This window comes from Pristis pectinata, chromosome 5 (assembly GCF_009764475.1).
Source record: "Pristis pectinata isolate sPriPec2 chromosome 5, sPriPec2.1.pri, whole genome shotgun sequence".
NCBI classification, from domain to species: domain Eukaryota; kingdom Metazoa; phylum Chordata; class Chondrichthyes; order Rhinopristiformes; family Pristidae; genus Pristis; species Pristis pectinata.
Genome location: NC_067409.1, coordinates 54,502,121 through 54,529,058, shown reverse-complemented (window position 1 = coordinate 54,529,058; position 26,938 = coordinate 54,502,121). Strand labels below are relative to the sequence as shown.

At 43.0% G+C, this 26,938-nt stretch overlaps 2 protein-coding genes across 2 annotated transcripts in view; one reads left to right on the top strand and one right to left on the bottom strand.

Moving 5' to 3' along the window:
* Window positions 1-8,151, top strand: part of nfx1 (nuclear transcription factor, X-box binding 1) — a 47,770-nt gene extending 39,619 nt beyond the window's left edge. The window contains 5 exon segments of the mRNA XM_052016800.1: window positions 485-583; window positions 1,530-1,596; window positions 3,346-3,491; window positions 5,368-5,472; window positions 7,671-8,151. Coding sequence (XP_051872760.1) covers window positions 485-583; window positions 1,530-1,596; window positions 3,346-3,491; window positions 5,368-5,472; window positions 7,671-7,749 — 496 coding nt within the window. The 3' untranslated portion in view covers window positions 7,750-8,151.
* LOC127570895 (neurexin-4-like) lies at window positions 8-26,042 on the bottom strand. Its single transcript, XM_052016801.1, has 8 exons — window positions 25,893-26,042; window positions 25,047-25,173; window positions 23,935-24,120; window positions 19,708-19,857; window positions 17,124-17,278; window positions 11,760-11,886; window positions 9,330-9,570; window positions 8-122 (listed from the first exon to the last, which is right to left on the bottom strand). The coding sequence occupies exons 3-7, from the start codon at window positions 24,041-24,043 to the stop codon at window positions 9,356-9,358; spliced, it is 756 nt and encodes a 251-aa protein (XP_051872761.1). The 5' UTR covers window positions 24,044-24,120; window positions 25,047-25,173; window positions 25,893-26,042; the 3' UTR covers window positions 8-122; window positions 9,330-9,355.
* Window positions 26,043-26,938: the final 896 nt, after the last annotated feature.

The following is a 26,938-nucleotide window of genomic DNA, read 5'->3' as shown; positions in this document are numbered from 1 at the left end:
TTCAATCCTGATTTCCATTGCCCATTCTGCCTTTAACGTATAGGTTTCCTCCGGGTGCTCCAACTTCCCCTCTCCTCCAAAGATGTGTGTTGGTAGGTTAAGGTGGCTGTTGTTGGTTGCCCCTGGAGTATAGGTGAGTGATAGAATGTGGAGAGAATGAAGTGGGGTTAGTGTAAATGAATGCATAGTGAGATCTCATCTACACAATGGTACCTTTGACAAGTACAACACTACCTCAACATTATGTGCTTGTAAATGTGGACTGTGACTAATCAACGGATTTGTAAATTTGAGGCAAGATTGCTGTCACTGGGCTGTAAGTGTCACCAGTTATTGTGTGAACCCATTGAATCAGGATTATGAGCACAATAAGATTCCAACAATTTGTCTTGGATATTTCAGTTGCTTACCTGTCACCACATAACCTTTTAAATTCCTCTTTGCTGCTGTGCATTACTACGTTTAACGTTTATCTTTTTCACAGACGGGTAGCAGATGCTTTAAATATTAACCCTGCCTCAGATCCGTTTCACACTCGCAGTTTAGGATCCAAGTACAGTGACAGTCTGAAGGAAGAAGCAAGGTAAGCACAGACTAATTGATTTACCTGGAGTGAAATGAAGTGTAGATATTCAAGAACCAATGTTAAAACTATGCCTGGATGTGTAACATCCTGGCTGCTAAATGGATAGGTTAATGTGTCTATGGTTACTTTATTAACAAACAATACTCTTAGTTAAGTATCTAACTTTCATAGTTCGGAGTGGAAGAAAATGCTGGCATTACAAGAGAACAGCAAGAGAATTTAGTAAGAGAACAGGTCAAAGTTTTTATGAAACTGCTTGAAGAATTCTGAATAATTTCCCTCAAAACTATTTGATTTTAAATGTTTGTGAATCTGATTGGTATAAAACAAAATGTTCTGTTTTGTATTGGATTTCAATCTTTTCTCCTTTTAAAACAATATGGTGATTCTTGCCTTTGCATTGGGAAGCCAGAAAATTTCTTGCCATTGACAACTGCACCACTGTTGGTATGCACATAAGTGAATGTGTTTGTATTATTGTGAGTTGTTTATTTGGTGCTATTTATCAAAAATCTGCTTCCCCTCACCATTGCACAATTGAAATGGCTTTTTCAACCTTCTGTTTTTATAATTGGTTTCTTCACTAAAATAGACTAGACCAACAAAGTTATTTTGTCTTCTGAATAGAGCACTGAGACAGTTTTCTTGTTCCATATTCTTTACTGAAAGGTTTGAGAAAATGCTACAAGTTGTGAATAACTAGGATTGATAAAATTGTAATTGCTTTTATGAGTTCATGTTGGAATGTGGGCATGTACAACCCACTTACTGATGGACTAATATGAGATGGTGAATAGCTATTTAAAAAATCGATTTGGAGTGGTCAACAGTGGAAAGCATAGGTGTTGTTCATTAAAATCTATTTAATTATATGCATGGAGTAAATCCATAAGATGTATAATAATGTGTGCTTAAGTGGTATATGTTTTCTTCCTGACTGAAGGAAAGATTTAAAGTTTGTGACTGAAGTGGAAGAAGAAATTAAGGCTCTTGTAGAAGCTGTCAATAAGGTTAGTTCTCTAGTTAATAAATTGTATTTGAGTGTATTTTAATACTAAGAGCATCTTGCCTGAAAGCCCAATATAGAAGGGCAGGTAGAATGTAGTGATTTGGACAAAACTAAACACAAAGCAGGAAAATGTTACTGCTGTTATTCAATATTGACCACTGCTCTTTTGGAAATGTTCACCCAGCAGGACAGTGGAATATTTTAGTCATGATGTACCCTTGGATCAATTAGCTCAAAATCTGAATGGCAGATGATGTTTAAAAAGGAGTAGAAATAAAATTCCTCTTCTGTGGATTTCTGCCACAAATCAGGATTATTTATTTAATGGTTAAGAGTTTGTTTTTTTTCCTAAAGTGGGCAGAAAAATTTATTGAAGTTGGTGTCATACTTTTGTATGCTATGACATGATACGGTGCTGACTTGAGGCTTAGCTTTTAAAAAAAACCTCAGGCTGTCACTGTCGTGAAAGAGTGAAGAGATGCTACATCAGTATTGTGCTTGAAAAGTCATGATAATTTGAGAAAATCATTTTGGCATACAATTTTGGTCCTAACTTGCTGATTACTTAAATTTGAAATTACCAGGAGATGCTAAAACAGTCCCTCAAGTTTGGTGTTCAAGCAATGATTAGTCTCAAATCTTTACAACGGAGCAGTAGGCTGCACTCAGCTGCTACTGCTGAGTGTTGAATGTGCTGAATGGCACATGGGACATTGTAGGATGACTGAAGGAATGAATGACATTGTAGAATGAATGAGGGGATGCACAGTTTCTCAGTTGTGGAACCAGATGACCTGGTCGATGTACTCCAAAAGAGAAATGTCCTATTAGCATGGATAGGACGGAATCCAGCTTTGCATTATCATTCTTATCCTTCCTGCAGATCCTGAGCAAGGTATTGAACAAGCACCCCCTTTCTCCTGATAACTCCTACAAAGTGTGTCCAGGCAAGCGAGTGGCATGGCATTCACTGTTTTTAGTTGAAGTACCCAAGACAATTGCTGGAATAACTTAGATTTAGTGTTGGAGAAGTCTTAGCAAAAGATTGCAAGAAAATCTTCCTAAGTATCTCAAGTCTTTAAGCTTCCAGTTTGTGAAGCATTAAAGTTAAGCCACCATTCAAGTAGCACTTGAATGCCTCAGCAATGACTTGGTAACCAATAGGAGAGGGTATCTTTCCGATCCAAACCACCAGAAAGCCATGCAGTCTCTTATAAACTACAGTGAATTTAACAATTTTGAGGCAGCCAAGCTTATTTTAGGCTTCACCTGCTACATCAAGCAGATGTCTTGTCCCAAACTGCCATTTTAGTTTAAGATCCTGCTTTGGGTGCCTGGGGGTTTCTTTAGCTAAAAGCATTTAGGGAAAATTGGTCCAATGAGTTTCTGTTCATTCCTGGACATCCAAGCAAATTCCAATATCAAGTGCTTTGCTGGAGAGAGAGCGAAAATGGGATAAAGCTCTGTCATCTCTTTCCTATTGGATTGTGTAAAATCACATTGTCAAAGACCTGAGAATATGTTGCCTTGCTATCCTTTAAATGAAGTAATAGTGTATGACAGGCAGGAAAATTCTGCAAAGTTGTTATCTCATTAATCTTATGAGGATTGCTGCAATATTTCCACTCTTCCTTTCCAAGTGAAAATGTTGCCAAGTTAAAGTGTACCAGTAGAGATTAACAGATATCAGTCAGCAAAAAAAAATATTTTTATTTGAAAATATTGTGTTTCCTTTCTTTAAAAAATCCAGGGCAAACAGCAGAAGAAAAGCCGTTGCTATCCCCCTATGAACAGGGAGCATCGCAAGATCATTCATGAGCTGGCTGAGGTCTATGGTGTTGAAAGTGTCAGCTATGATAGTGAACCCAAGCGCAATGTTGTTATCACTGCTGTGAAGTGAGTGTGAGGAAGCCATTGCTGGCTTCAAAAAAAAGTATATTAATTTTCTGCTGTTCATATTTATGTGATGTGCATGGGACAATTTGGCTCGATAGACTTCCTTTTGGAGAACAAATCCAGCTTGCCTTTTTTCTTCTTAACTATAAGGGTTCTATTAGTCCCTATTGAGCGTTACTTTAATTCAGAAGTAAACTTGGGTTGTTTTCTCTGGAGCGTCAGGGACCTGATAGAAGGTTGAGTGGCACAGAAAGAGTGGACAGTCAGAATCTTTTTTTCCCAGGGTAGAAATGTCGAATACTAAAGGACATAGAAGAGATTGACTAGAGGACATAGGCTCGCCCATAGAAGACAGAGGGTGTTTGTAGCTGGAGTGTATTCTGCCTGGAGGTTGGTGACCAGTAGTGTTGCACAGGGATTGTCCTGGGACCCCTGCTCTTTGTGATTTTTATAAATGACTCGGATGAGGATGTGGGAGGGTGGGTTAATAAGGTTGCTGATGATACAAAAGTTGGTGGTGTTGTGGATAGTGTAGAAGGTTGCTGTAGGTTACAACAGGACATTGATAGGATGCAGAGCTGGGCTGAGAAGTGGCAGATGGAGTTCAACCCAGAAAAGTGTGAGGTGATACACTTTGAGAGATCAAATTTGAAGGCAGAATACAAAGTTAATGGCAGGACTCTTAGTAGTGTGGAGGAACAGGGGGATCTTGGGCTCCATGTCCATAGATCCCTCAAGGTTGTTAAGAAGGCGTATGGAGCATTGGCCTTCATTAGTCGGGGGATTGAGTTCATGAACCGCAAGGTAATGTTGCAGCTTTATAGAACTCTGGTTAGACCACACTTGGAGTATTGTGTTCAGTTCTGGTCACCTCATTATAGGAAGGATGTGGAAGCTTTAGAGAGTGTGCAGAGGAGATTTACCAGGATGCTGCCTGGATTGGAGAGCATGTCTTATGAGGATAGGTTGAGCGAGCTAGGGCTTTTCTCTTCGGAGAGAAGGAGGATGAGAGGTGACTTGATACAGGTGTACAAGATGATAAGAGGCATAGATCGAGTGGACAATCAGAGACTTTTTCCCAGGGCGAAACATGAGGACATAATTTTAAGGTGATTAGAGGAAGGTATAAGGAGATGTCAAAGGTAAGTTTTTTTTTTACACAGAGAGTGGTGGGTGCGTGGAACACACTGCCTGCAGAGGTTCTGGGGTCAGATACATTAGGGACATTTAAGAGACTCTTAGATAGACGCATGAATGATAGAGAAATGGAGGGCCATGTGGGAGGTAAGGGTTAGATAGATCTTAGAGCAGGATAAAATGTCGGCACAACATTGTGGGCCGAAGGGCCTGAACTGTGCTGTAATGTTCTATGCTCTAAATGATGATTTCATGAAGAGCCTTCAGGAAGATTATTGTTCAAAGTGGGGAATGAAGGTAAAGGGTTGAAGTACATACTACATTAACAGCAGAACTTGGATGTAATGTTTGAGTTGTCCACAAGTCACCTGACAGCAATGAAGTAGCAAGTTTCCTAGCTATAGTGATCGAAGAACTTGTTGAAAAAGTAAAGCAGTTATAAAGGAAGACTTAATTTTCAAAACTGGGGAAGGAGGGACAGCAGGAGGCCTAAAGCCGTACATTTCCTAAAAATATTTGATTTTTAGGTAGTGGTTTATCAACTGGAAATCAAAGATTAATGGTGATACTGTGCTGAAAGCTGGCACATGATGTGGAATTGTAGAAGGAGTTGAATTAATTTTATTCAGCTACACCCATATTAGTACTTTTAGTCTTAAACTGCAACAGATCGGATCAGACTTTTCTTCTTCTTCTTCCTTTGTTTGGACTATTTTCAATAAATTACTCTTCTTCCCAGAGGAAAATCCATATGTCCAAATGTTTCACTGACTACTTTGATAGAGAGAGAGATGGCGACTAGACCACCACCACCAATTGCCCACTACAGGCAACAAGTAACCAAGTAAGTACCTTGATGTACATCAGTTTTAATCTACCAACTGTGATTTTACCAATATAATTTCCTGTGCGCAAAGCCAAACTAAATCTTAAACAAAGAAAAATGTAATTATGTAAAATCTATTCTTTCTTTGGGACCTCTGAAATTAATATGATTGGAACCAAGCATGAATCCCAGAGAGGCAGTAATGCTAAAAGGTCAGTGATGGCAGGTTGGGCATCCCTTCGTGCTATACCAGAGGAGCGAACATTACATCATACATTGTTTACAGCCAACAGCTGACGAAGCTGAACAATGCCCACACTGTTTCAATTTCAGCCATTTAGTTGAACTCTCACCTGAACCCATCTTGAACCAAATCATAGCATTATACAAGGACTAGAGACACAGGTGCCAGGTTTTGGGCAAGAGACTAGAAGAATGCAGGGAAAACCTCTTTTTAAACTATCTGAAACTTGCTGCCTAGGAGAGTGATGGAAATGGAGACGATCAGTGATTTCTAAATGAAACTGGATAAGCACTTAAGGGAAATAAACGTGCAATGTCACAGAGATAGAGTGAGGAGATAGAATTGACCAGACTGCTCAACAGAGAGCCAACATGAACTCAATGAACCACACAAGACTCCTGCATTGTAATACTCGGGAGTTGCCTCCTTCCATCACTGTTGAAGCTGAAGATATGAAATGATGTGTTCTCAATTGTTAGACTGTTAGCTTCACACTTGATCCAATAGTTTGGATTTAGGATAGTTATCTTTTGCACACTACTCTCAGAATGTGACCTTTTGCTGAGGATCCTGTGATAACGGGCATTGCTAGGTGTGGAAGAGAATGTTTAAGGTCCTTGCAAACTTTTATTTCAGTTATTAGCCTCTTCTGAACGCCTTACATTTTGAATGTTCAACTAAATCTTGATTCTTTCCAATTTCCATCGTGAATGGCTACAGTTTATAGCATCACAGAAAATCTGCTGCCACAGAAAGAAGACCATTTGGGCCATTACGTCTGTATTGGTCAAAAAGCCACGTTCTAATATTCGTCTATAGCCCTCCAGGTCACACATCCAAGTTCTACTTAAATGTGAGGCTTTCTGCTTCTACCATCCTTTCTGGCTTTGAATTCCAGATCTCCACCAGCTTTTGGATGAAAGAAAACATTATCTTTTCTCCCCTACCAATTCCTTTAAATCTGTGACCCCTGGTTTTTGACGCCTCTGCTCAGTAAAATTTGCTTTTCCTACCTACCCTCTCCAGGCTCCTCGTATTTTATGCACGTCAATTAAGCTTCCCTTCAATCTTCTTAGCTCCAAGGAAAACAATAAGAGCATATCCAATCCATAGCTACAATTTTCCAGCCCTAGCAACCTCCTTGTAAATATCCTCTGCACCTTCCAGTGTTATCATAATTCTTCTCTAGTGTGATCAGAAGAGTACACAATTCTGAAGGTCTCCAAATGCTATTTGCCACCATACCCCCTCCCACCCCCATTAAACACCACCACCTCCACAATTTTTTTCAATTTTTGGAAATGCCAACTATGATTTGTTTCTGTAAGTGTCCCATTTGAGGGTCTCAGCTTACTTAGCTGAAGCATTACTTAATTTGATGTGTCTGGACTTCATGTACCCTCAGGCTTTCCGCAGAACATTTCTCTCTTGTAGCTCATTCTGTGAACTCACCCAGGGAATGTCACTTAAACACAGTAAATCCTCCCAGGGCTCTTCACTGGTGTATTAGCAAATGAAATCTGACATTTAATTAAAAAGGTAAGATTAGGAGAGGTAAGGCCATAGAGGGATTTTCAAAGGATGAGAAAACTGAGCCATTGCCCTTTCTTACTATTCGTTCACATGGACATCACTGGCAAAGCTGCCATTTACTGCCCTTCCATAATTGCTCCTGAACTGAGGAGGCATTTAAGAATCAACCATATTTGTGGTTTTGGAGTTGCATATCAGGATGGGAGGTTTCCTCTTGTTATCTGGGAGCCTTTATAGATGAATGCATACCTCAGACAGCTGGCTGGATTGTTATGAGATAGCAGCAGAGTTGGGTGATTAAGTTTAAAGATGGGAAGAGGAAAGCCAAATAGTTGTGCATTGGGATAATACTCAACAGGTCAAATTTAAGTGTTGTAACATGCACGTTACTAAATTGCAAAATGCTGAAATCTAAAAATAATTTTCTGTAATCATCCAGGATTGACAATGGAGCTTTCACCTTGCAAAAGCCATTTAAGGAGGAACCAATCATTGATTACTTTGATGTTCAAGACTAGAAGAACACTTGTTTTTGATTATATTTGGAGTTTGGACCACACATCAATAGAAATTAAGGGACAAGCAGTAACCGATTCAGTAATGAATAAAAGAGAGCCGGTGAAGATTTGCAAGGAGAGACAGTTTTGTCAATCATAAATTCAGTTCAATCAACATAACAAAATGGGATGCCAGTTTACTGTGTAGGATATTGCAATTGCATGAGAAACAGAAATGAAAACAGCAAAATCTATGGGATGAAATGTGTACTGTACATTTCTGTCAGCCTTTGTGCTGCAGACAGTGCTGACCCAAGGCTTAACTTTGTTTTCTCCTTCGGTTTGTGCTTTTGACAGGTCTACTTCAGCATGATAATGTTAAAGGTGGTTGTGTAATTACTGCACTCAATAAAGTGAAATTAATCTGAACGTATGAATTATGCAGTCTTCTAATGTTAACTGTGCAAACTAACCTATGGAAACCCAGTCCTGGGAATGTGTGTAGTTGCAAGCTCTCTGGGATAAAGAATTTCAAACGTTCTTCTCAGAGTAAAATGGGCAAGCCAAACTTCTGAAACCATTCCCCTTTTTCTGGATTTCTCTAATGTAGAAAATGACCCAGCTGAGTACTTGAATCATCAAGGCATAGAAGGCTATGGACTAAATGCTGATAAATGGTATTAGTATACATGGATACTTGATGGTCAGCTTGGACAAATTCGGTCCAAGGGCCTGTCTCTGCTCTGTTACTGTCTTCATCCCCTTCGCAATAAAGGCCAACCTTCCTAATTACTTGCTGTACGTGCACACTAACTTTGTCTCCGATCCCTCCGTGCAGCAGCATTCTATTGTCTTTTAAACAACATTCTGCTTTTTTTTATTATTTTTCCTACCTTATTGGATAACTTCATATTCTCCACATTATATTCCATCTACCAAATTTTTGCCATTGTGCTTGACCTATCCAGAACCCTTCATAAACTCTTCATCCACTTCACAACTTGATTTCCTACTTGTGTAAGTATTGTCAGCGAATTTGGCTGCAGTACACTCATTCCTTCATTATAGCCATTAATATAGATTGTAGATAGTTAGGTGCCAATAATTTTCTCTGTGGCATCCTACAAGTTGAAGCTTGCTAACCTGAAAATGATCCATTTACCCTGGCCAGTTTTCTGTAAGTTAGCTGGCCCTCAATCCTTAACCAATATATTATCTCAACACTGTGAGCCCTTACCTTGTGCAGGAACCTTTTACTTTGCAAAGTCAAATGTCTTCTAAAAATCCAAATAGTATATTGGTTAAGGAGTGAGGGTCAATAAAGGGAGAGACTGGAAAAGTGCAGGAGGAAGGAAGTAATAGAAGGATATTTCAGTAAAGTAATGACGAAGGCTTGGGGATGGGGAGGGGGATGGGCGGGAGCCTGTGTGGAGGATCAAGACTATCACAGTCCAGTTGCCCTGAATGGGTATTTTGTTTAAAAAAAAGTCAGTTAAGTTGCAGCTAAATTTCTTCCTGATGTTGAAGTCCACCCTAGTTTAAAAACATTTATATAATTAAATTTCTCTCATGGTTGGGAATGAGAGATACAAGTTATTCACCTTTTGGTTGATGAGTGCCAGTGTCATCATAATGATTGGTAGTTCTGTGTCCCATCTTTTCCTTTACACATGAGTTTTCCTATGGTATGAAAGGCCATCTCTAATGGTGCATCCTTGGTGTCACCAAAGTATACGGCTTGTATGGGCAGTGATAATTTATCTCGCAGGATCCCTTCATCTGTTCTCCAGATGTGATCATTGCTGTCACAATTGCAGAGAATTCCCGGGGCAGAACAAGAATCTGTAGGAACAGCAAAAAAGATTCAGAAGCCAACAACTGATGCAATGATTAAGGTATATTTTGACTCGGGTGTTAATCTGTTATATACCAGAAGGAAGCTCCTTTCCTGAGTTCATTCCTTAGCTCCATCACCCTCACTGTACGATCTTTTAAAAATTCTCTTCAGCCTCAGCCCTACATAAAGTCCATTTACCCAGAACACTACCTCACCTTAAGTCACCACATGACCTTGTTTTTCCCTATAGCTGCAATTCTTTGCCTTCAATAGATTCACTGTAGTAGCTCCCCCAAGACAAAATAGTATTTGCACTCTACAGCTAACCAGTTCATTTATTTTCAAGAATTTGGCAAATATGGAAGATAACTATCCCTTCTTACCTCTTGAAAGGTCCACATCAACTCAAATACACCAACGGTTATGGATTACAATAAATCCCCCAAACTAAAATGCAACCTCTGGATATACAAGGAACTGATTAAATTTCAGCAGGTGTTCATTCAGACGTGTGTGTTCCTCTCTAACCTGCTGACACTGGGAACAAGGAAAACAAGCCAGCAAACATTTATATCAAGTTAATCCAGAGGTTCAACTTCCATTGGAACTGTTCTAAAACTATATGTATTGTCTTCATTAATGGAATTCATGAGGAGCTGAAACTAAATAAAAAAAATTATTCCAGACTGAAGCAGTAGAATGAAAAATATTGTAAGTCACCTTAAAGTCACCAGAGGGTATTTTCTTTTAAATCAAATCAAATGACATATTCATTTTATATTCTTGTTCTCCTTGGACCAAAGAAGGTTGAGAGCAGATGACAAGAGGACTGGTTTAGATAGGGTAGATAGAGGATCACACATGGATCAAGAACAATAGGAGCACAGATTTTAAATGTTGGGCAAAAAGTGGAAGGATTTGAAGGAAAGTTTTATTTTAAACCAGAGAATATTTATGATCTGTGGGTAGGGATAGGGGAAACAAAGTCAACTGTTGACTTCAAACGGTAAGTGAATAGGCACTGAAGAGAAAGTAATTTGAGAGTCAATGGGGAAAGAACTGAGGTTTGGCACTGATTAGACTTCTCCAGTTGAAGCTGGCATAGACTCAATCGGCTGAATTACTTTCTCTCATGCCATAACAAATCTAAGAATGTGTGACAGGAAGCTTTTAAATCATCAAAGTACTTGGGATTTTAGGTCGTATACAACTGAACGATTGGAGACACAAGAGATTCTGCAGATAGTGGACATCTGGAGCAACACACAAGATGCTGGAGGAACTCAGCGGGTCAGGCAGCATCCATGGAGGGAAATGGACAGTCGACATTTCGGGTTGAGACCCTTCATCAGGACTGGAAAGGAAGAGGGGGGATAGCCAGTGTAAAAGGGGAGGGGGAGGAGCAAGAGCTGGTGGGTGATAGGTGAATTCAGATGAGAGGGGGAGATTGGGAATGATATAAGAAGCTGGCAGGTGATAAGTGGAAGTGACCCAGGGCTGAAGAAGATGGAATCTGATAGGAGAGGACAGCGGACCATGGAATAAGGGGAAGGAGGTGGGGAGGGGAACTGGAGGGAGGATTCTCTAATGAGGGAGATTCTCTAACTTCTGGTAACCAATCTGTCCCCCCCTTTGTTTTCCCTTATCCCACTGGCCCCATCACCCCTTCTCTTTCCCCTCCCCCACCCTCTCAATCTGCTAATTCATCGCTATTTCCTCTCTTCGGTTCCCCTCCCCATGTCCTTTCGGTTTTTTTTTCCATAGTCTGCTGTCTTCTATCAGATTCCGTCTTCTATCAGATTCCATCTTCTACAGCCCTGGGTCACTTCCACCTATCACCTGCCAGCTTCTTGCACCATTCCCACTGTCCCCCCTCCCTCACCTGGATTCACCTACCACCTGCAAGCTCCTCCCTCTCTCCCCACCCTTCTGATTTCTGCCCTCTCTCTTTCCATTCCTGGTGAAGGGCCTCAATCTGAAACATCGTCTGTCCATTTCCTTCCATAGATGCTACCTAACCCGCTGAGTTCCTCCAGCATCTTGTGTGTCACAGCTGAACAATTATTTTGTTGAAATAAAAACAGAAAATGTCAGAAACCTTCAGCAAGCCAGGCAGCATCTGTGGGGGGAAAAAAACACACACAGGTAACATTTCAGGTTAAAGACCAAGTGTTTGGTTGAGTTTCTCAGGTACCTGTCATTCCACAAGCACAGTGTCCACTATTGGAAGTTGCACCTCCCCAGTAGAACATTTTCCTTCCATCCCAGGATGTCCACCAGCCCCAGCCAGCTTGTATGAAGCGAATATGGCGACAGTCCAGCTATGGGTACAAGAAGAAATGTTGAGTTAGAGCAGCAAAGCATCATCAAGCAATTAACCCTGAAACATGCTCAATGTTATTCTCTACTGGTATGCTCTTTAGGTAGTATCTGTTCCAAACACTTCCCACCATATAATTTTCTGAAGCCTCTGAGCAGTACAATCAAAATTCTTGAAAAACAGAGAACTGCAGATGCTGGAAATTTAAACTAACAGCAGAAGATTTTGGAAATACTCAGCAGGTCATGCAACATCTGTGGAGAGTGTAGCGACTCACCGTCCGAACAAGCGAACCGGCTCGGTGGTCGGGTCGCACATCATTGAAGCGGCGAGGCCCAAGATGGCGGTGGGCCTTCGTCTTCCCCGAGCGACGGGGAGAACCCGCGCGCGGGAAAGGTTTGATGACGTGGCGTATATGTCATTGCCGTTTTGAGTGGGCGGGAACAGGCTCTCTTAAAAGGCCCGCGCGAGGCGGGAAAATAAACAGTTCTGTTCTGAAACTCTACGACTCGCGTCTTGTGTTCATTCCGCAGTAACAACCGCTACATTGGTGACCCCGGTGGTCCAAACGGATTTTGGACCTGCATAATGGATGACAACGCAGCATCCAACACAGTGGCCCTCAAGCTGCCCACCTTTTGGACGCTTCGTCCCAGCATCCGGTTTCACCAGGCCGAAGCGCAATTCCACCTTCGGCGGATCACCTCTGACTCCACAAAGTACTACCATGTGGTCAGTTCTCTGGACCAGGAGACAGCTGCCCAGGTCAGTGACTTCATCCAGTCTCCTCCGGAGGAGGATAAGTACCTGGCTCTCAAAGACCTTCTGATTCGGACCTTCGGCCTCTCCCGTCGTGAGTGCGCCACCTGCCTGCTTCATCTTGGTGGCCTGGGGGACAGATCCCCATCTGCCCTAATGAATGAGATGCTGGCACTGGCCGAGGGACACAAGCCCTGCCTAATGTTCAAATAGGCCTTCTTCGAACTACTACCCGATGACATTCACCTGCTGTTGGCCAACGCCGATTTTAGCAACCCACGTGAGGTGGCTGCCCAGGCAGATGTCCTGTGGAAGGCCAAACGCAAGCGCGGTTTGTCCGTCGGCCAAATCACCAGGCTGCGGGCCCAACGCCTGCCTAAATCAGTCCCAGCAACTGAGCAACCACACCCCAGAAACACAGACGCTGACAATGGCGACCAGCTGTGTTTCTACCATCAGAGGTGGGGCGCGGAGGCCCGTCGATGCCGCCCACCCTGCAAGTCAGGGAAACGCCAGCACCAGCCGCTGCTAACGGCTACGGCGGCTGGCCGCCGACAAAGCCTCCTATTCGTTCGAGACAAGCAGTCCAGGTGGTGTTTCCTCGTCAATACTGGAGCAGAGGTCAGTATTTTGCCCCCGACCGGCTGTGACACTCGTAACAGGCAACAAGGTCCGGTTCTCAATGCCGCAAACGGCACAACGATACGGACTTTCGGTACCCGTACACTTCAGTTACAATTCGGCGGCAGCCGTTTCACCTGGACATTTACCCTTGCCACCGTCGCCCGACCACTCCTGGGAGCCAATGTCCTTCGGGCCCACAACCTGTTAGTCGACCTGCGAGGGAAACGGCTAGTCCACTCCAGAACTTTCCAGACCTACCCCCTGGGAGAAACCAGCCTACCATTTTCCTGTCCGGCAACGAGTTCACCAAGCTCCTAGCCGAATTCCCATCAGTTTTGGCACCTCAGTTTACGAATTCTATGCCCAAACACAGGGTGCGGCATCACATCATTACCACAGGGTCACCCCTTCATGCCCGAGCACGACGGCTACCTCCAGACAAGCTCCACCCGGCAAAGGAAGAGTTCCGTCGCATGGAGGAGCTGGGGATCGTTCGCAGGTCAGACAGCCCCTGGGCCTCCCCCCTGCACATGGTCCCCAAAGCCACCGGCGGGTGGAGGCCCTGTAGTGACTATCGCAGGCTGAATGACGCCACCACCCCGGACCGTTACCCCATCCCTCACATCCAAGATGTCACAGCCAACCTAAATGGGGCCTGCATCTTCTCCAAGGTGGACCTCGTTCGGGGATACCACCAAATCCCGGTCCACCCGGATAACATCCCCAAAACTGCGATTATCAGCCCATTCGGCCTCTTCAAGTTCCTTCGAATGCCATTCGGCCTTAAGAACGCCGCGCAGACATTCCAGCAGCTGATGGATGCGGTAGGCCGAGACCTGGACTTCGTGTTCATTTACTTAGATGACATACTAATCGCCAGCCGTGACCACCAAGAACACCTTTCCCACCTCTGCCAACTGTATTCCCGTCTCCATGATTTGGGCCTCACGATCAACCCGGCCAAGTGCCAATTTGGGCTTGACTCTATCAATTTCCTCAGCCACAGAATCACCGGCGACGGAGCAACACCCCTACCCGCCAAGGTGGACGCTATCTGCCATTTTGTCCGTCCTAACACGATCAAAGGCCTGCAGGAATTCCTAGGGATCGTCAACTTTTACCATCGGTTCGTCCCTGCAGCAGCCCATATCATGCGCCCTTTGTTCTCGCTGATGTCTGGCAAGGGCAAGGACATCGCCTGGAACGACGAGGCTGCGGCTGCCTTTGTTAAGGCCAAGGACACCCTGACAAACGCCACGATGCTTGTACACCTTAGGAAGGACGTCCCAACCACCCTCACGGTGGACGCATCCAACACCGCGGTGGGTGGGGTACTGGAACAACTAATCGAAGGCAGTTGGCAACCCCTGGCATTTTTCAGCAGGCACCTTAGACCACCCGAACTGAAATACAGCACTTTTGATCGGGAACTTCTAGCGCTGTACCTGGCGGTCCGGCATTTCCAGTACTTTTTAGAAGGCAGGCCTTTCACCGCCTTCACTGACCATAAGCCTTTGTCCTTTGCCTTCTCCAAAGTCTCTGATCCCTGGTCAGCTCGTCAGCAGAGACATTTGTCCTACATTTCCGAATTCACAACAGATATCCAACACGACTCCGGGAAGGACAATGTCGTTGCTGACGCACTTTCCAGACCGACCATCCACAGCCTGTCCCTGGGTATCGACTACAAGGCCCTGGCTGATGCACAGCAAGCCGACGATGAGCTGCCCAGCTACAAAACCGCAATCTCGGGCCTGCAGCTCCAAGATTTCTTAGTTGGTCCAGGTCAGCAGACCCTCCTTTGCGACATCGCAACAGGTCAACCCCGCCCTATAGTTCCTGCAGCCTGGCGGAAACACGTTTTCGATTTGATACATGGGTTGGCACACCCGTCCATCTGATCAACCGTCCGGCTGGTCGCCAGCAAGTTCGTCTGGCACGGCCTGCGCAAACAGGTCAGGGAGTGGGCCAGGACTTGTCAGCACTGCCAGACATCGAAAATTCAACGACACACCAAGGTCCCGCCACAGCAGTTCGAGCCTACCCGTAGAAGGTTCGACCACATCCACATCGACCTCGTAGGCCCTCTGCCGGTTTCAAGAGGAGCCCAGTACCTCCTTACCATCGTGGACCGGTTCACAAGGTGGCCAGAGGCAACCCCTTTATCTGACATCACGACTGATTCCAGTGCCCAGGCGCTGCTCGCAACTTGGGTCTCACGTTTTGGTGTTCCGGCCCACATCACTTCAGACAGAGGCACCCAATTTACCTCCAGCCTCTGGTCTGCATTAGCGAACATGCTGGGGACGCAGCTGCACACCACCACGGCCTACCACTCTCAATCAAACGGGTTAGTGGAACGTTTCCACCGCCATCTGAAATCAGCCTTGATGGCCTGCCTGAAGGGTCCTAACTGGGTTGACGAACTGCCTTGGGTCCTGCTCGGCATACACACTGCCCCCAAAGAAGACCTCCACGCTTCGTCAGCTGAACTCGTGTACAGAGCGCCCCGGTCGTCCCAGGGGATTTCATACCCTCCCTTCGGGACGAAAGGGAACAACCCACGGCAGTCCTGCAAAGACTGCGCCAGAGGCTCGGCAACTTGGCCCCGGTTCCCACTTTGCGGCACGGTCAAGCCCCGTCCTGTAAGCCCAAAGAACTACGAGACTGTAGGTTTGTTTTCGTTCACAGGGGCACACCTCGGGCACCGTTGCAACGACCATATGAGGGGCCGTTCCGAGTCATCAGGAATAATGGGTCCACCTTTATTTTGGACATTGGGGGCAAGGAGCAGGTCTTCACGATGGACCGCCTCAAACCAGCCCAGTTAGATCTACAACAACCAGTCGAGGTTCCAGCACCGCGACGCAGAGGCCGACCTCCTAAGCAGTGGCTAACACAGCCCGCGGATCTTGGGGAACGTATCGCCAGTTCTGGGGGCGGGGGGGGGGGTGTGGTTGTGTAGCAACTCACCATCCGAGCAAGCGAACTGGCTCGGCGGTCGGGTTGCGCGTCGTTGGGGCGGCGAGGCCCAGGATGGCGGTGGGGCCTTTGTCTTCCCCGAGCGACAGGGAGAACCTGCACGCGTGAAAGGTTTGATGACGTGGCGTATACGTCATTGCCGTTTTGAGTGGGTGGGAACAGGCTCTCTTAAAAGGCCCGCGCAAGGCGGGAAAATAAATATTTCTGTTCTGAAACTCTACGACTAGAGTCTTGTGTTCATTCCGCGGTAGCAACTGCTACAAGAGAGAAGATAATAGATAATTTTCACAGCTGCCACCTGACTTGTTGAATATTTTGACTTTAAGTCGTTACAGTGTTTTACGTATTAGTTCTCATTATCCAACAGAGGTTTCTGTATTATGTTATGTGAACGTACAATGCCACAGAGTGATTTATGTTGTAAAAGTAGAATGGTGGTTGAGCAGCGGCTAATTTCCATTATGTTGATGAGCGTACAGAGCTACATTGTTTTCCATATTTATTCTGAGAAGACACTCAGAATAAAGCCTTTTTTTAAACTGAGAAATCAAAATTAAACGTCCAACCCTATTAAGCGAGGTACTAGCAGAGTTGAAGAGAGAAACATTGAAGATTAGAGAGATGAATGAATGGAAAATCACCCCATTTCCCAGTCAGAGTCTGAGCAGAGTCAGAAGAGTCCAACAAGGAAATGACCCACAGGTTAATCTAGGAGTCTGCAATTAAATAACAGGCATACTGTTTATTTTTAAATAAATTGAATTTAGGAGACGGAAAGGCTCATACGTTACAAAAAATAGTAATTGTAAGTTTTTTCAAAGAAATGCATGATTTTAAAAATTTGGTTCATGAAGCCTTGTATAAGACTCTCACCTTGACATATTGTTCACAGGATTCAGAAACATGCGCCAGGGCATTCAGCTGGATCAGTTCTGCATCATATTTTATCTTTCTGCTGTAACAGCCCGGTCTCTCACAGGGAGCAACTCGTATGCGTTTTTCGCTGTCGTGGCCTACCACAGTTATAGCTGCACCAAACACATTAACAGTCAGTGGCTCACTAAAAACTTATAAAGACTATGTTTGATAGAATTTGTAGCTTAGCCGGAAACACTTGGGGCATTTTTTACTTTCTTCCCCATTACTGCTGACTTTCTGGCAGGTGACTAAGGAGTTGGTTGGGGGGGGGGGGGAGAAAAAGGGGTGAAGTGACTTCAATTCTACAACCCACTCCCACACTGACATGTCCATCCACGGCCTCCTCCAATGCCATGTTGAGACCAGACGCAGGTTGGAGGAACAACACCGCATATTCCGCCTTGGGAGTCTCCAACCTGATGGCCTCAACATCAATTTCTCTAACTTCCAGTAACCCCACCCCTTCCTTTTTCTTCCCCCCCCCCCCACTCCTTTATCTTCCCTTATTCCTGTGGCTACCTTCCCCTGCCTTGATGACCTGACCATCTCCTCTCCTCCCCCCCTCCATCCTTTATTCCATGGTCCACTGGCCTCTCCTACCAGATTCCTCCTCCTTCAACCCTTTGCTTCTTCTACCCATCACCTCTCATCTTCTTACATCTTGCCCCCTCCCCCCCCCCCGCCTCTCACCTGGACTCACCTATCACCTGCCTGCGTGTGCTCCTCCCCCTCCCCCCACCTTCTTATTCCGGCTTCTGCCCTCTTCCCTTCCAGTCCTGATGAAGGGTCTGGGCACGAAACATCAACTGTCTATTTCCCTCCATAGATGCTGCCTGAGCTGCTGAGTTCCTCCGGCACTTTTTGTGTGTCACTTTCCACCGGTTAGTTCCATTGATGGTTTGCTATACATTTCCAGTTCTGATCATTCTTTCAAACATGGAACAGCTAGAGAAAGGACCACGCTTTGAATGATAGTAACAGCTCGAAGAAATCAAGCAGCATGTATCCTGTAAGTAGCAGATGTTCCCTTTAAATGGTGAGGTTCCTTGCTGTTCCTGAATATATTTTCAACCAGGCACCAAATTGCAACTGCAACATTTGAACAGCTTTGCCTGCTGACTGACGTCTGAAATAAGTTCAGTGCTTGCTAATGCCCTTACCAACATCATGGTGGAAAATGTGATCCATGGGTGCATTCACACAAATATTATTTTTGGAGCTGAAAGAGCACTAAAAATTGAGCACTAATAATCTGAATTTCTCATTGTGAATGCCTTGCTCAGTATATGGTAAAGCAACCCAATTTATTTCACTGCCTACCACCCTCAAATTCCACCTCCTCCACCCCAGCCCCCCAACATCTACCTCCTTTCTATCCAGTTATTTGTCAACAGGAAAAGTATGCACAGATAAATATGAGATAGTGTTTGAGTTTAGTACATAGAACATCACAGCACAGTACAGGCCCTTCGGCCCACAATGTTCTGCTGACATTTAATCCTGCTCCAATATCTATCTAATCTTTCCCTCCCACATAGCCCCCCATTATTCTAGCATTCATGTGGCTATCTAACAGAAATGTGTTGCTAACTTTGGGAGGGCCCAAATGGTGTAGTGCTTGGACTTTTCAAGGCCATTTTCTCTCTGGAGGGGCAGCATCTCTGAAAAGTTCTGAATCATGCTTAACCAAGCCCATGCCTCATTTTCACTCCATGCCACCTCTGTGGCTGCAGGGGTCAAATTGAACCAAGCCTTCCACAAGTGGTGACTAGACCTTGGGTGGCAGATGCTGAGGCCCTGACCCCAACCACTCTGATGGCTTTTTGACGTCTCGATCATCGAGCATGCTTAAAAACACCCGAGGTAGGTATAAATAATTTTAAATATTTAAACAAAACTTTAAAAATTAAAACCAACATATTTAACTGATAAATTAATTTAAAATATTAATAATAGTTTAAAATAAAGAAAACAAAGCACACCTGCACTTACTTTTTCCATCCAGGTTGGTGGCCCCATTCAAATGAATGGGATCACTCTGCATACATTATGGTCATCATGCTGAAGCTGCATTGGCAGAGAGAGAGGTCGGACTCCTCTGACTCCTGTGCTGTAATACTGACCCATGCCAATGCTGTTAGCTGGTGGTTCCCTCCAGGGCAATGGGCTGAAGAGGACCATGACATGGGCTGATATTTTAACATAATGCCCTGTTAATTGCACCTTTAGCAATCCCTGAAACCACTGCCTGAATTAAAATATATGATGGTAGCTTGATGCAATTGGATCAGGTTACCTCTGAGATTCTCAGTATAGCAAAGTTATCCGGGTAATGGGAATATGATCAGGATTATTTACTGAGACGGAGAGTTGCAGCTGATGTAGGCTGGTTGATTAGAATGGCCTGTTCCTCTACTTTAACTTCTCTGTATATCTGTGTTTTTGAAGGACAGTTTATGAGGGTGCTTTGAAGGTTTATAAGGGTGTTTGGTAACAACTCAGTTTAAGATTGTGCTTAGTTCAAATAAATACCAATTACCAGTTGATGGATGAGATGTCATGTCACAGAAGACTTCAAACTGTTGAACTCCTGCTCCAACTCCATCTGGATCAATGACATAATACCGTGACTCTTGGAACCCTGCCTCCTTCAGGGCCGCACACGACTCCAGTACCGGCACAATGGAACCTACAGTCATGGGCCAAAACCAACAGCACTACTGAATCCCTGCAAGCCAGTTGTCAGGTTGGCTGGATTAAAATTATTTATATTCTATCGCATTGCATTAGCAGAAAAGAATTGTCAGCTTCAGTTTCTACTGTTAATCTGATTTGCATACTGTTAGTATGAATAATGCCACAAGAACTTGAATGTATAATAAACATTTGCATTGAAAGCATCAGAAGGAAATAGGTATCGAGCCTGGAAGATGGGGTAATTGATCACTTAGTTGAGGAGACTGGTTTTGAGAGCAGTGACAATTTCAGCCAAAACCTAAAGACTTTCCCACCAGTGCAGTGATGAGTGGATGGACAAATAGATGAAACACCTGATTCAAAGGAATGGACAAGGACACAGATCTCTCCTTTTTCTCCAACTCCAGTAGTTGTTTGTCACAGAAAAGTATGTGTAGATGACCTAGTTGGTGAGCCTAATACATGTGTTGCTAAGTGTGAGAGAGTCCAAACTGCACCCTCCTTGGAAGTTTCAATATCATTCTCCTTCTAGAAGTGCTGCATCTCTAAAAACAGGCCGGAGGGGATTATTATGTGTGGATCAGATGAAGTGATAGGAAAAGTTCTCAGTGTAAATGAAGATTTTATTTTAAGATGCGGATGGGGAGCCGATGAGGCAAGCTGAAAAGGTAAAACCCAAATAAAATGAAAATTTGCCAATAGTACACATGGGTGAGGCAGTTCAGAGAATGTGAGGGACTAGAAAGGGCTATTGAAGTCCAGTTGGCAGATACGTGTCTAGGAAATACCATGTCACACAATACTTATCCTATACTGGTGGAATACTTTGCTAGGTATATTTCCAACTCTTATTTACTGTCTCCTTGGATGTCCACTTCATACATAGAGTCAGTGCCATTGCAATTCATCAGGTCATACAGCACAGAAACAAGCCCTTCAACCCACAGTGTTGGTGCTGCCATCAAGTACCTGTTTACACTAATCCCTCAGCCTGACCCGCTGAGTTCCTCAGCATCTCTTGTGTTACACTAATCTCATTTCCAGGACTCGGCATGTAGCCCACTCTGACATGGTGTTTCAACTTCTGTACAAAGTAGTTTTATCCTCCCTCTTTAAAGTCTTATTGTGCACTTTTGTTGCTGCAAACATTAAAACTTAGAGATTAGTTTGTCTGTGTCCTTTAGAATTGTGAGAGTGTATATGATTATTTTCTACTAGAAACATTCAGAATGTCCATAATCCATCCTCATAGCATTCTTAGTTCCAACCACAATTAATTGCCATGCATTTCACCTTCTCCAATGCTTGGCTGGCTTTCTGATTGCACACATTATTCACATGGGACCTGGACCATGTTCTGTCCAAATGCCATCTGTGCACTATTGCTATAACTGCACACCCCAAGATCCCATTTGCTGTCTTTTCTGCTGTACAGTGTGCTGAATGCTTCCATGATTTATCAGCCTCTGACTCCAAAAAGGCTCTCCTACATCATATGATCATTTATCACATGCTTTCATTGTCTTAATAAGGAGAAGTAAAACAACTTCATGTTGTGGAAATCTGAAATAAAATCAGAAAATGTTGGAACTAGTCAGCAGGTCAGGCAGTGTCTGCGGACGGAGAAACAGTTAACTTTTCAGGACCTAATGGAAGGTCTTCCCAACTGAAACCTTTATGCTTTTTCTCTCTCCACAGATGCTGCCTGACCTGTTGAGTACTTCCCAGCATTTCAGTTTTTAGTCATTTTCCTCAGTAAGAATATTGCCATTATATGCTCGCTACTGAACCGTTTACCCCTTCACTAAAAATGGTATCAATCCTGGCTATCCTTCTGGGATCACTATCACTTGGCTGTTCATTGCCATTAGGAATTAGTTACCTAACAAACCATGCTGGAAGTCTGGGATTTTCTTTAACCTTTTTCTCACTGTTCCCACTGTGATCAGTCAGCAACTGACCCCATCTCATTTCACTATTCAACTCTTGATTACCTTTCAGTCTGTGGGATGACAACAAATCGTCTGTTTCCTCTCCCATAAGTTACAAATTTTAAATATTTGTCAGCAATGTTCTAATCAAAAGTTACAGTTGGCTGCTAATTAATTTACCCATGTAAAATTAGGGTTCAGGATTACCCATATCTTGAGTTCTCTCTATTATCCTATCATTTTTATCTGGTCAAATTACCTTTTACCTCAGTGTGAGCTACCATAATGCCTAAACCTTTTTGGAGACTGACGGTAAAGGAAAGAAGCAGAAATGAGTCGCATTCACATGCAGCCACAACTAACAGCAAGGAACCAAACCAACCAAACAGGAAGTAGAGACCAAAAGCCAACTAAAGCAGAGTCTAACTTCCAGCTGTTCATTTCCCAACAGTGTAAAGACAAGGTCAGGGGGTCAGATGCCGTGCCTGGAATTTGGGTTAGAGAATTGTGCTTAAAAATTAACTTTCAGATTTAAAATAATTACTCAGTTCCATCAAATAACATATTCTTGTTTAAAATCTGCTTTTAATATTATGTGTTAATGAAAAAGGAAAAAAAAATAGAAAGGCCTTGTTGTTATGCTTTCTGCAGCTATCATATTTCCAGTTTATCACCAATTAATTTACAAGGCATATGGAATACTGGCTTTCATTAGTCGGGGCGTAGGGAGGTTATGCTCCAACTTTCCAACCAGACCTCAGCTGGAGTACTCTGTGCAGTTCTAGTCACCAAGGTATAAAAAGGATATGATAGCATTGGAGAGGGTGCAGAGGAGATTCACCAGAACGTTGCCTGGATGGATCGTTTCAGTTATGAAGGGAGATTGGAGAAGCTAGGTCTGTTCTCTCTGGAGTGGAGGAGGTTAAGAGGGGGGCACGATTAAGGAATATAAAATTAGCAGGGGTATTGATAGGATTACCTACAGGAAACTTTTCCCCATGTCATAGCTAGAGAACATGGTTTTAGGGTAAGGGGGAAGAGATTTAGAGGGGATCTCAGGGAAACCTTCTTCACCCAGAGAGTGGCGAGTGGAATACACTGCCTGAGGGAGTGGTTGAAGCTGGGTCATTTAAGAAATGATTAGATGAGCATTTGAATTGCTTAGATATAGAAGGCTGTGGATCAAATTCTGGTGATGGGATTAATATGGAAGGATGCCTACTGATCGATGTGGATGAGTTGGGCCAAATGGCATGTTTCCATGCTGTATCATTCCATTCCAGTATCTATAGTTTTATTGAAGTCCATTGGCAAAACTGGAAAAGTACTCCACATAGATATCAGAAAACAGTGGTTTCAATTGTATCTAGAATGTTTTTCTCCGACTATGGAAAGATTAATAGCAGTTGGATTTATCCTTCTGTAAGAAACCTAATCTGTCAAAAAAAATTAGTGGCCATTAGTGACAATGTGCAGAGGTACAAACTTCCATGAGATAAAAACCAGCATGGAATCAAAATATTGTATGATCCTTTGAAATTATTGAAACTGTGTGTTTGCTCTGAGCATTCTTTCCCTCATGCAATAGTTTTACCACTTTGTATAATTTTTTTATTGCTAGCATGAAATTGGTCCAATATTTCCAAAGGATTTGGGCCTTAATCCTGAAGCAGAGCAGTCATTAGAGGAGCGGAGGAAGAGAACATTGGTGAAAATTCTAATGAAAAGGGTTCTGATACAAGAGAGCATCAAAAACTAATCATTACGAGGTCCAGGCTGCACAAAATATAGTGCAAACTTATATAAGCCTCCTGATTCTTGCTAAGATACCAGTCAACAGATCACTTTCCACATTAATCCAACTTCTCACCTCGGTAAAATCTGGACCCTAGAAAGAAACTGGGATCCAGGGTTTCATGGAAATAGAAGTAGGAATAGGGTCACTGGAATGTCTAATCTTAAGAGAAATCCTGGAGTGTTTGATTATCAATCTCTGTATTACCTCTAATTCTTCTACTAGTCAGGTATTTATTGTATTATTGTTTAATATTTCATGTTGAATTTTAGACTAGTTCTTCAAAATTGAAGAACTGCTTTTAAAAAAAAAGGTCACCCATTTGTTTTCCAAGGTGCCTTACTCTGTCCAGAACAACGAAGTTGGCCAATTCTGTGAAATGCCATCTCAATGGGTAAATCTCTTGTATCTCCAAACCTCACTTCCTGCACAGGGAGAACAGTTTTGTCCATCAAATATCCTTCATCTTGTCTCCAAACAGCATCGTTTGCATCACAATTGCATGTGGAAAGACCTAGAGCACAGGTATCTGTGGAAGAAAGTATGTTGGCTTCTTTTAATGCATCAAAAGAGTTGGTCAATTTTCCTATTCATAAAATGTAGTATTTATAAATACTGTAACTATCAGTAGCATATAACTATATATTTACAATTGACTGCCAGGATATTCATAAGAAATCTTCATATAATAATTCAATCCAGTAAAAATAATTCAATTGAGTTTTTCACACAGCTTCAAGGGCAAGAGAGGCATTGTTTGTTTGTTTTGGTTGCTGCTACTTTGAATCTGTTCTAAATAAGCAGCAGGCTTAATTTCCACACAGTGATAAAATCACTTCTCCTCCAGATTAATTTAGATAATGATAGGTATCGGCTCTTGGGGGCAGTACTGTAAGATAAGCTTAAAATGGCCATAATTTATAAACCCAATACTCAGAGAGACTCTTTCCATTACAGGTTTGAATTGTGACTGATAGTCATGAATACACCTCACCATCTCTTTTCTATTACCTGAGAACTAAATTTTAAAAAAACCTTTGGGGGCAAGCCTTTTTTAAGTTAAGAAGGATGGAAAGGTCTTAAATTTATACAAAATGTTCATGTTTCAGACATTTAGAAAAAGAATGGATTGTGGCGACTCACCGTCCGCACAAGCGAACCAGCTCGGCAGTCGGGGCGCGTGTCATCGGAGCAGCGAGGCCCCAGATGGCGCTGGGCCTTCGTCTTCCCTGAGCGACGGGGGAGAACCCACGCGCGCAAAAAAGTTTTGATGACGTAGCGTGTACGTCATTTCAGTTTTTTGGAGGACGGGAACCGCGCAGCTTAAAAGGCCCGCGCAAGGCGGGTAAATAAATCAGTCTTGTTCCACAGCTTGCAGACTCGTGTCTTTATTCTCGCATCGCGGTAGCTGCCGCTACAGGATTATATTTTTAAATTATTACGCATAGCTCTTACCATTTTCTCCACATGCACATTTTCCACTGTTAGTTGAAGCTCCACCCCAGGAGTTTATTTTTTGTCCATCGCGAGACACCCACCAACCCCAGTGTTCCTTAAGGAAGCGGATATGGCGACACTCCAACTAAGCAGTACAACAATATAAAGAATTGTTTAATGATTAGATTGCTTTGAAGTCTTCACTTTCTGAATGATGATGTAGCAGATAACTGTGCCTGTTCATTTATTTTCCTTTCTGTGCCTTGCATTGTTTATGCTGGCATTTCCTCAGAGATAAATTCTTATCAAGAGTCAAAATATGGAAACAGGCTTCTACGATAATGCTGAAGCTACTTTAACCCTCAAGCACAATAGTCACATACAGGGACTGCAACAAGTACATTTATAGGCAGCTGCCTTCATAGTTTTAATGTATCAAAACTTGCCAAATCTATATTGGGAAGCTACCGGTCCAGTCATTAATACCTTTGCCACTTTCAGACAATTTGAAGCCAATCAAACAGTATTTTTGTTTCAGTTTGCTTCCACTTCAGAAAGGAGTAGTAGGGCCATAGAAATGAAAGAAGAAATGTAAATGAAAGATGCAAAAAAATAGAATTAGAAGCAGAAAGAAAGATTGGTCCAGCAACAAAAGCTATTTCTAATATTCATTCTTTCTTATTCCTCATAGACTAGTGTTTATTTCAATTTGGAGATCAGAAGCTGAAAAAGCAGTCAGCCAAGGAGACACGAATTATCCTGGACTGTTGAAAGGTTAACACATCTTTAATTAATAAAGAGGAATCTAGAAAATACCATCCAATACCTACATGAAATATTTGTAATGATGTCTCAATTACTCACACTGATATATTGTTCACAGGACTTTGAGATTTCTGTCAAAGCCTTAAGTTGATCTAGTGATGCCTGATTGTAATTATGGTTTGAGAATAGCACCCAGCATCTTCACAGGGAGACACACGCTTTCGATCCTCCGAATCATGACCAATCACTGTGACAACCTAAACAGACATAGAAACCAGAATTTTCAATTCAGAAACCATTTACTTAAAAACAAACACATCTGGCTTTTGGTTTTCTGTTGACATTAGCATGAAATTACTTTCATCTTCTAATTAAATCTTAACTATTGGCTTGTAATGCTCTTTGTCTATTACCAACATCTGATGTGTGCGTTGTATTTGTTGATGTAGTTCTATTATATTCCAAAGAACTTTACATGCTTAGTACAGAAATTCCGATCAAAATATAATCTTTGAACAGAAAAACGAATCCAGTCCACTATGCCTCACTGTAGGTGACCAAGATATCAACCTCCCATTTACTTTCTCACCTGGAGTTGGCAATGATCCAGAATAAAAATAAAATCACTAAAATCACAATCAATACAATACCAAAAGTTACAAGAAACATACGGACTATAACAAAACTAGTTTTTGAATGCAAACGAGATACATTTGACCCACCATCCGATTTTACTTCAAATAAAACATACAAAACAATCCCAGATTGCCAAAGATTCTCATCTTTGATTTTTTTTTAACTTAGGGTCACTCCAGCACCAAGGTCACTCTATCCTTAGTCACTGAGCTGCAGTAGGCAGATGACAAGTGCACAAATTTAGAAGCCGAGCTCCAAGTCATCGTTGACTCTTTCATTGAAGCATATGACAGAATGGCCCTTATCGCAAAACACCTGCACAACATGATCCTCTGCCAGCAGGCAGTTTTCTAGGAATGCAACCCCTCCATAATGCAGGGGTCGCCTGTATCCTCAAAACTGAGGTTCTATTACACTCAGTCACTCTGATGGGCAGGGCATATTTTTCACGTGATGAACGCCAGACTGCCAAAACAGGCACTCTATTCTGAACTCTGTTATGGTAAGAG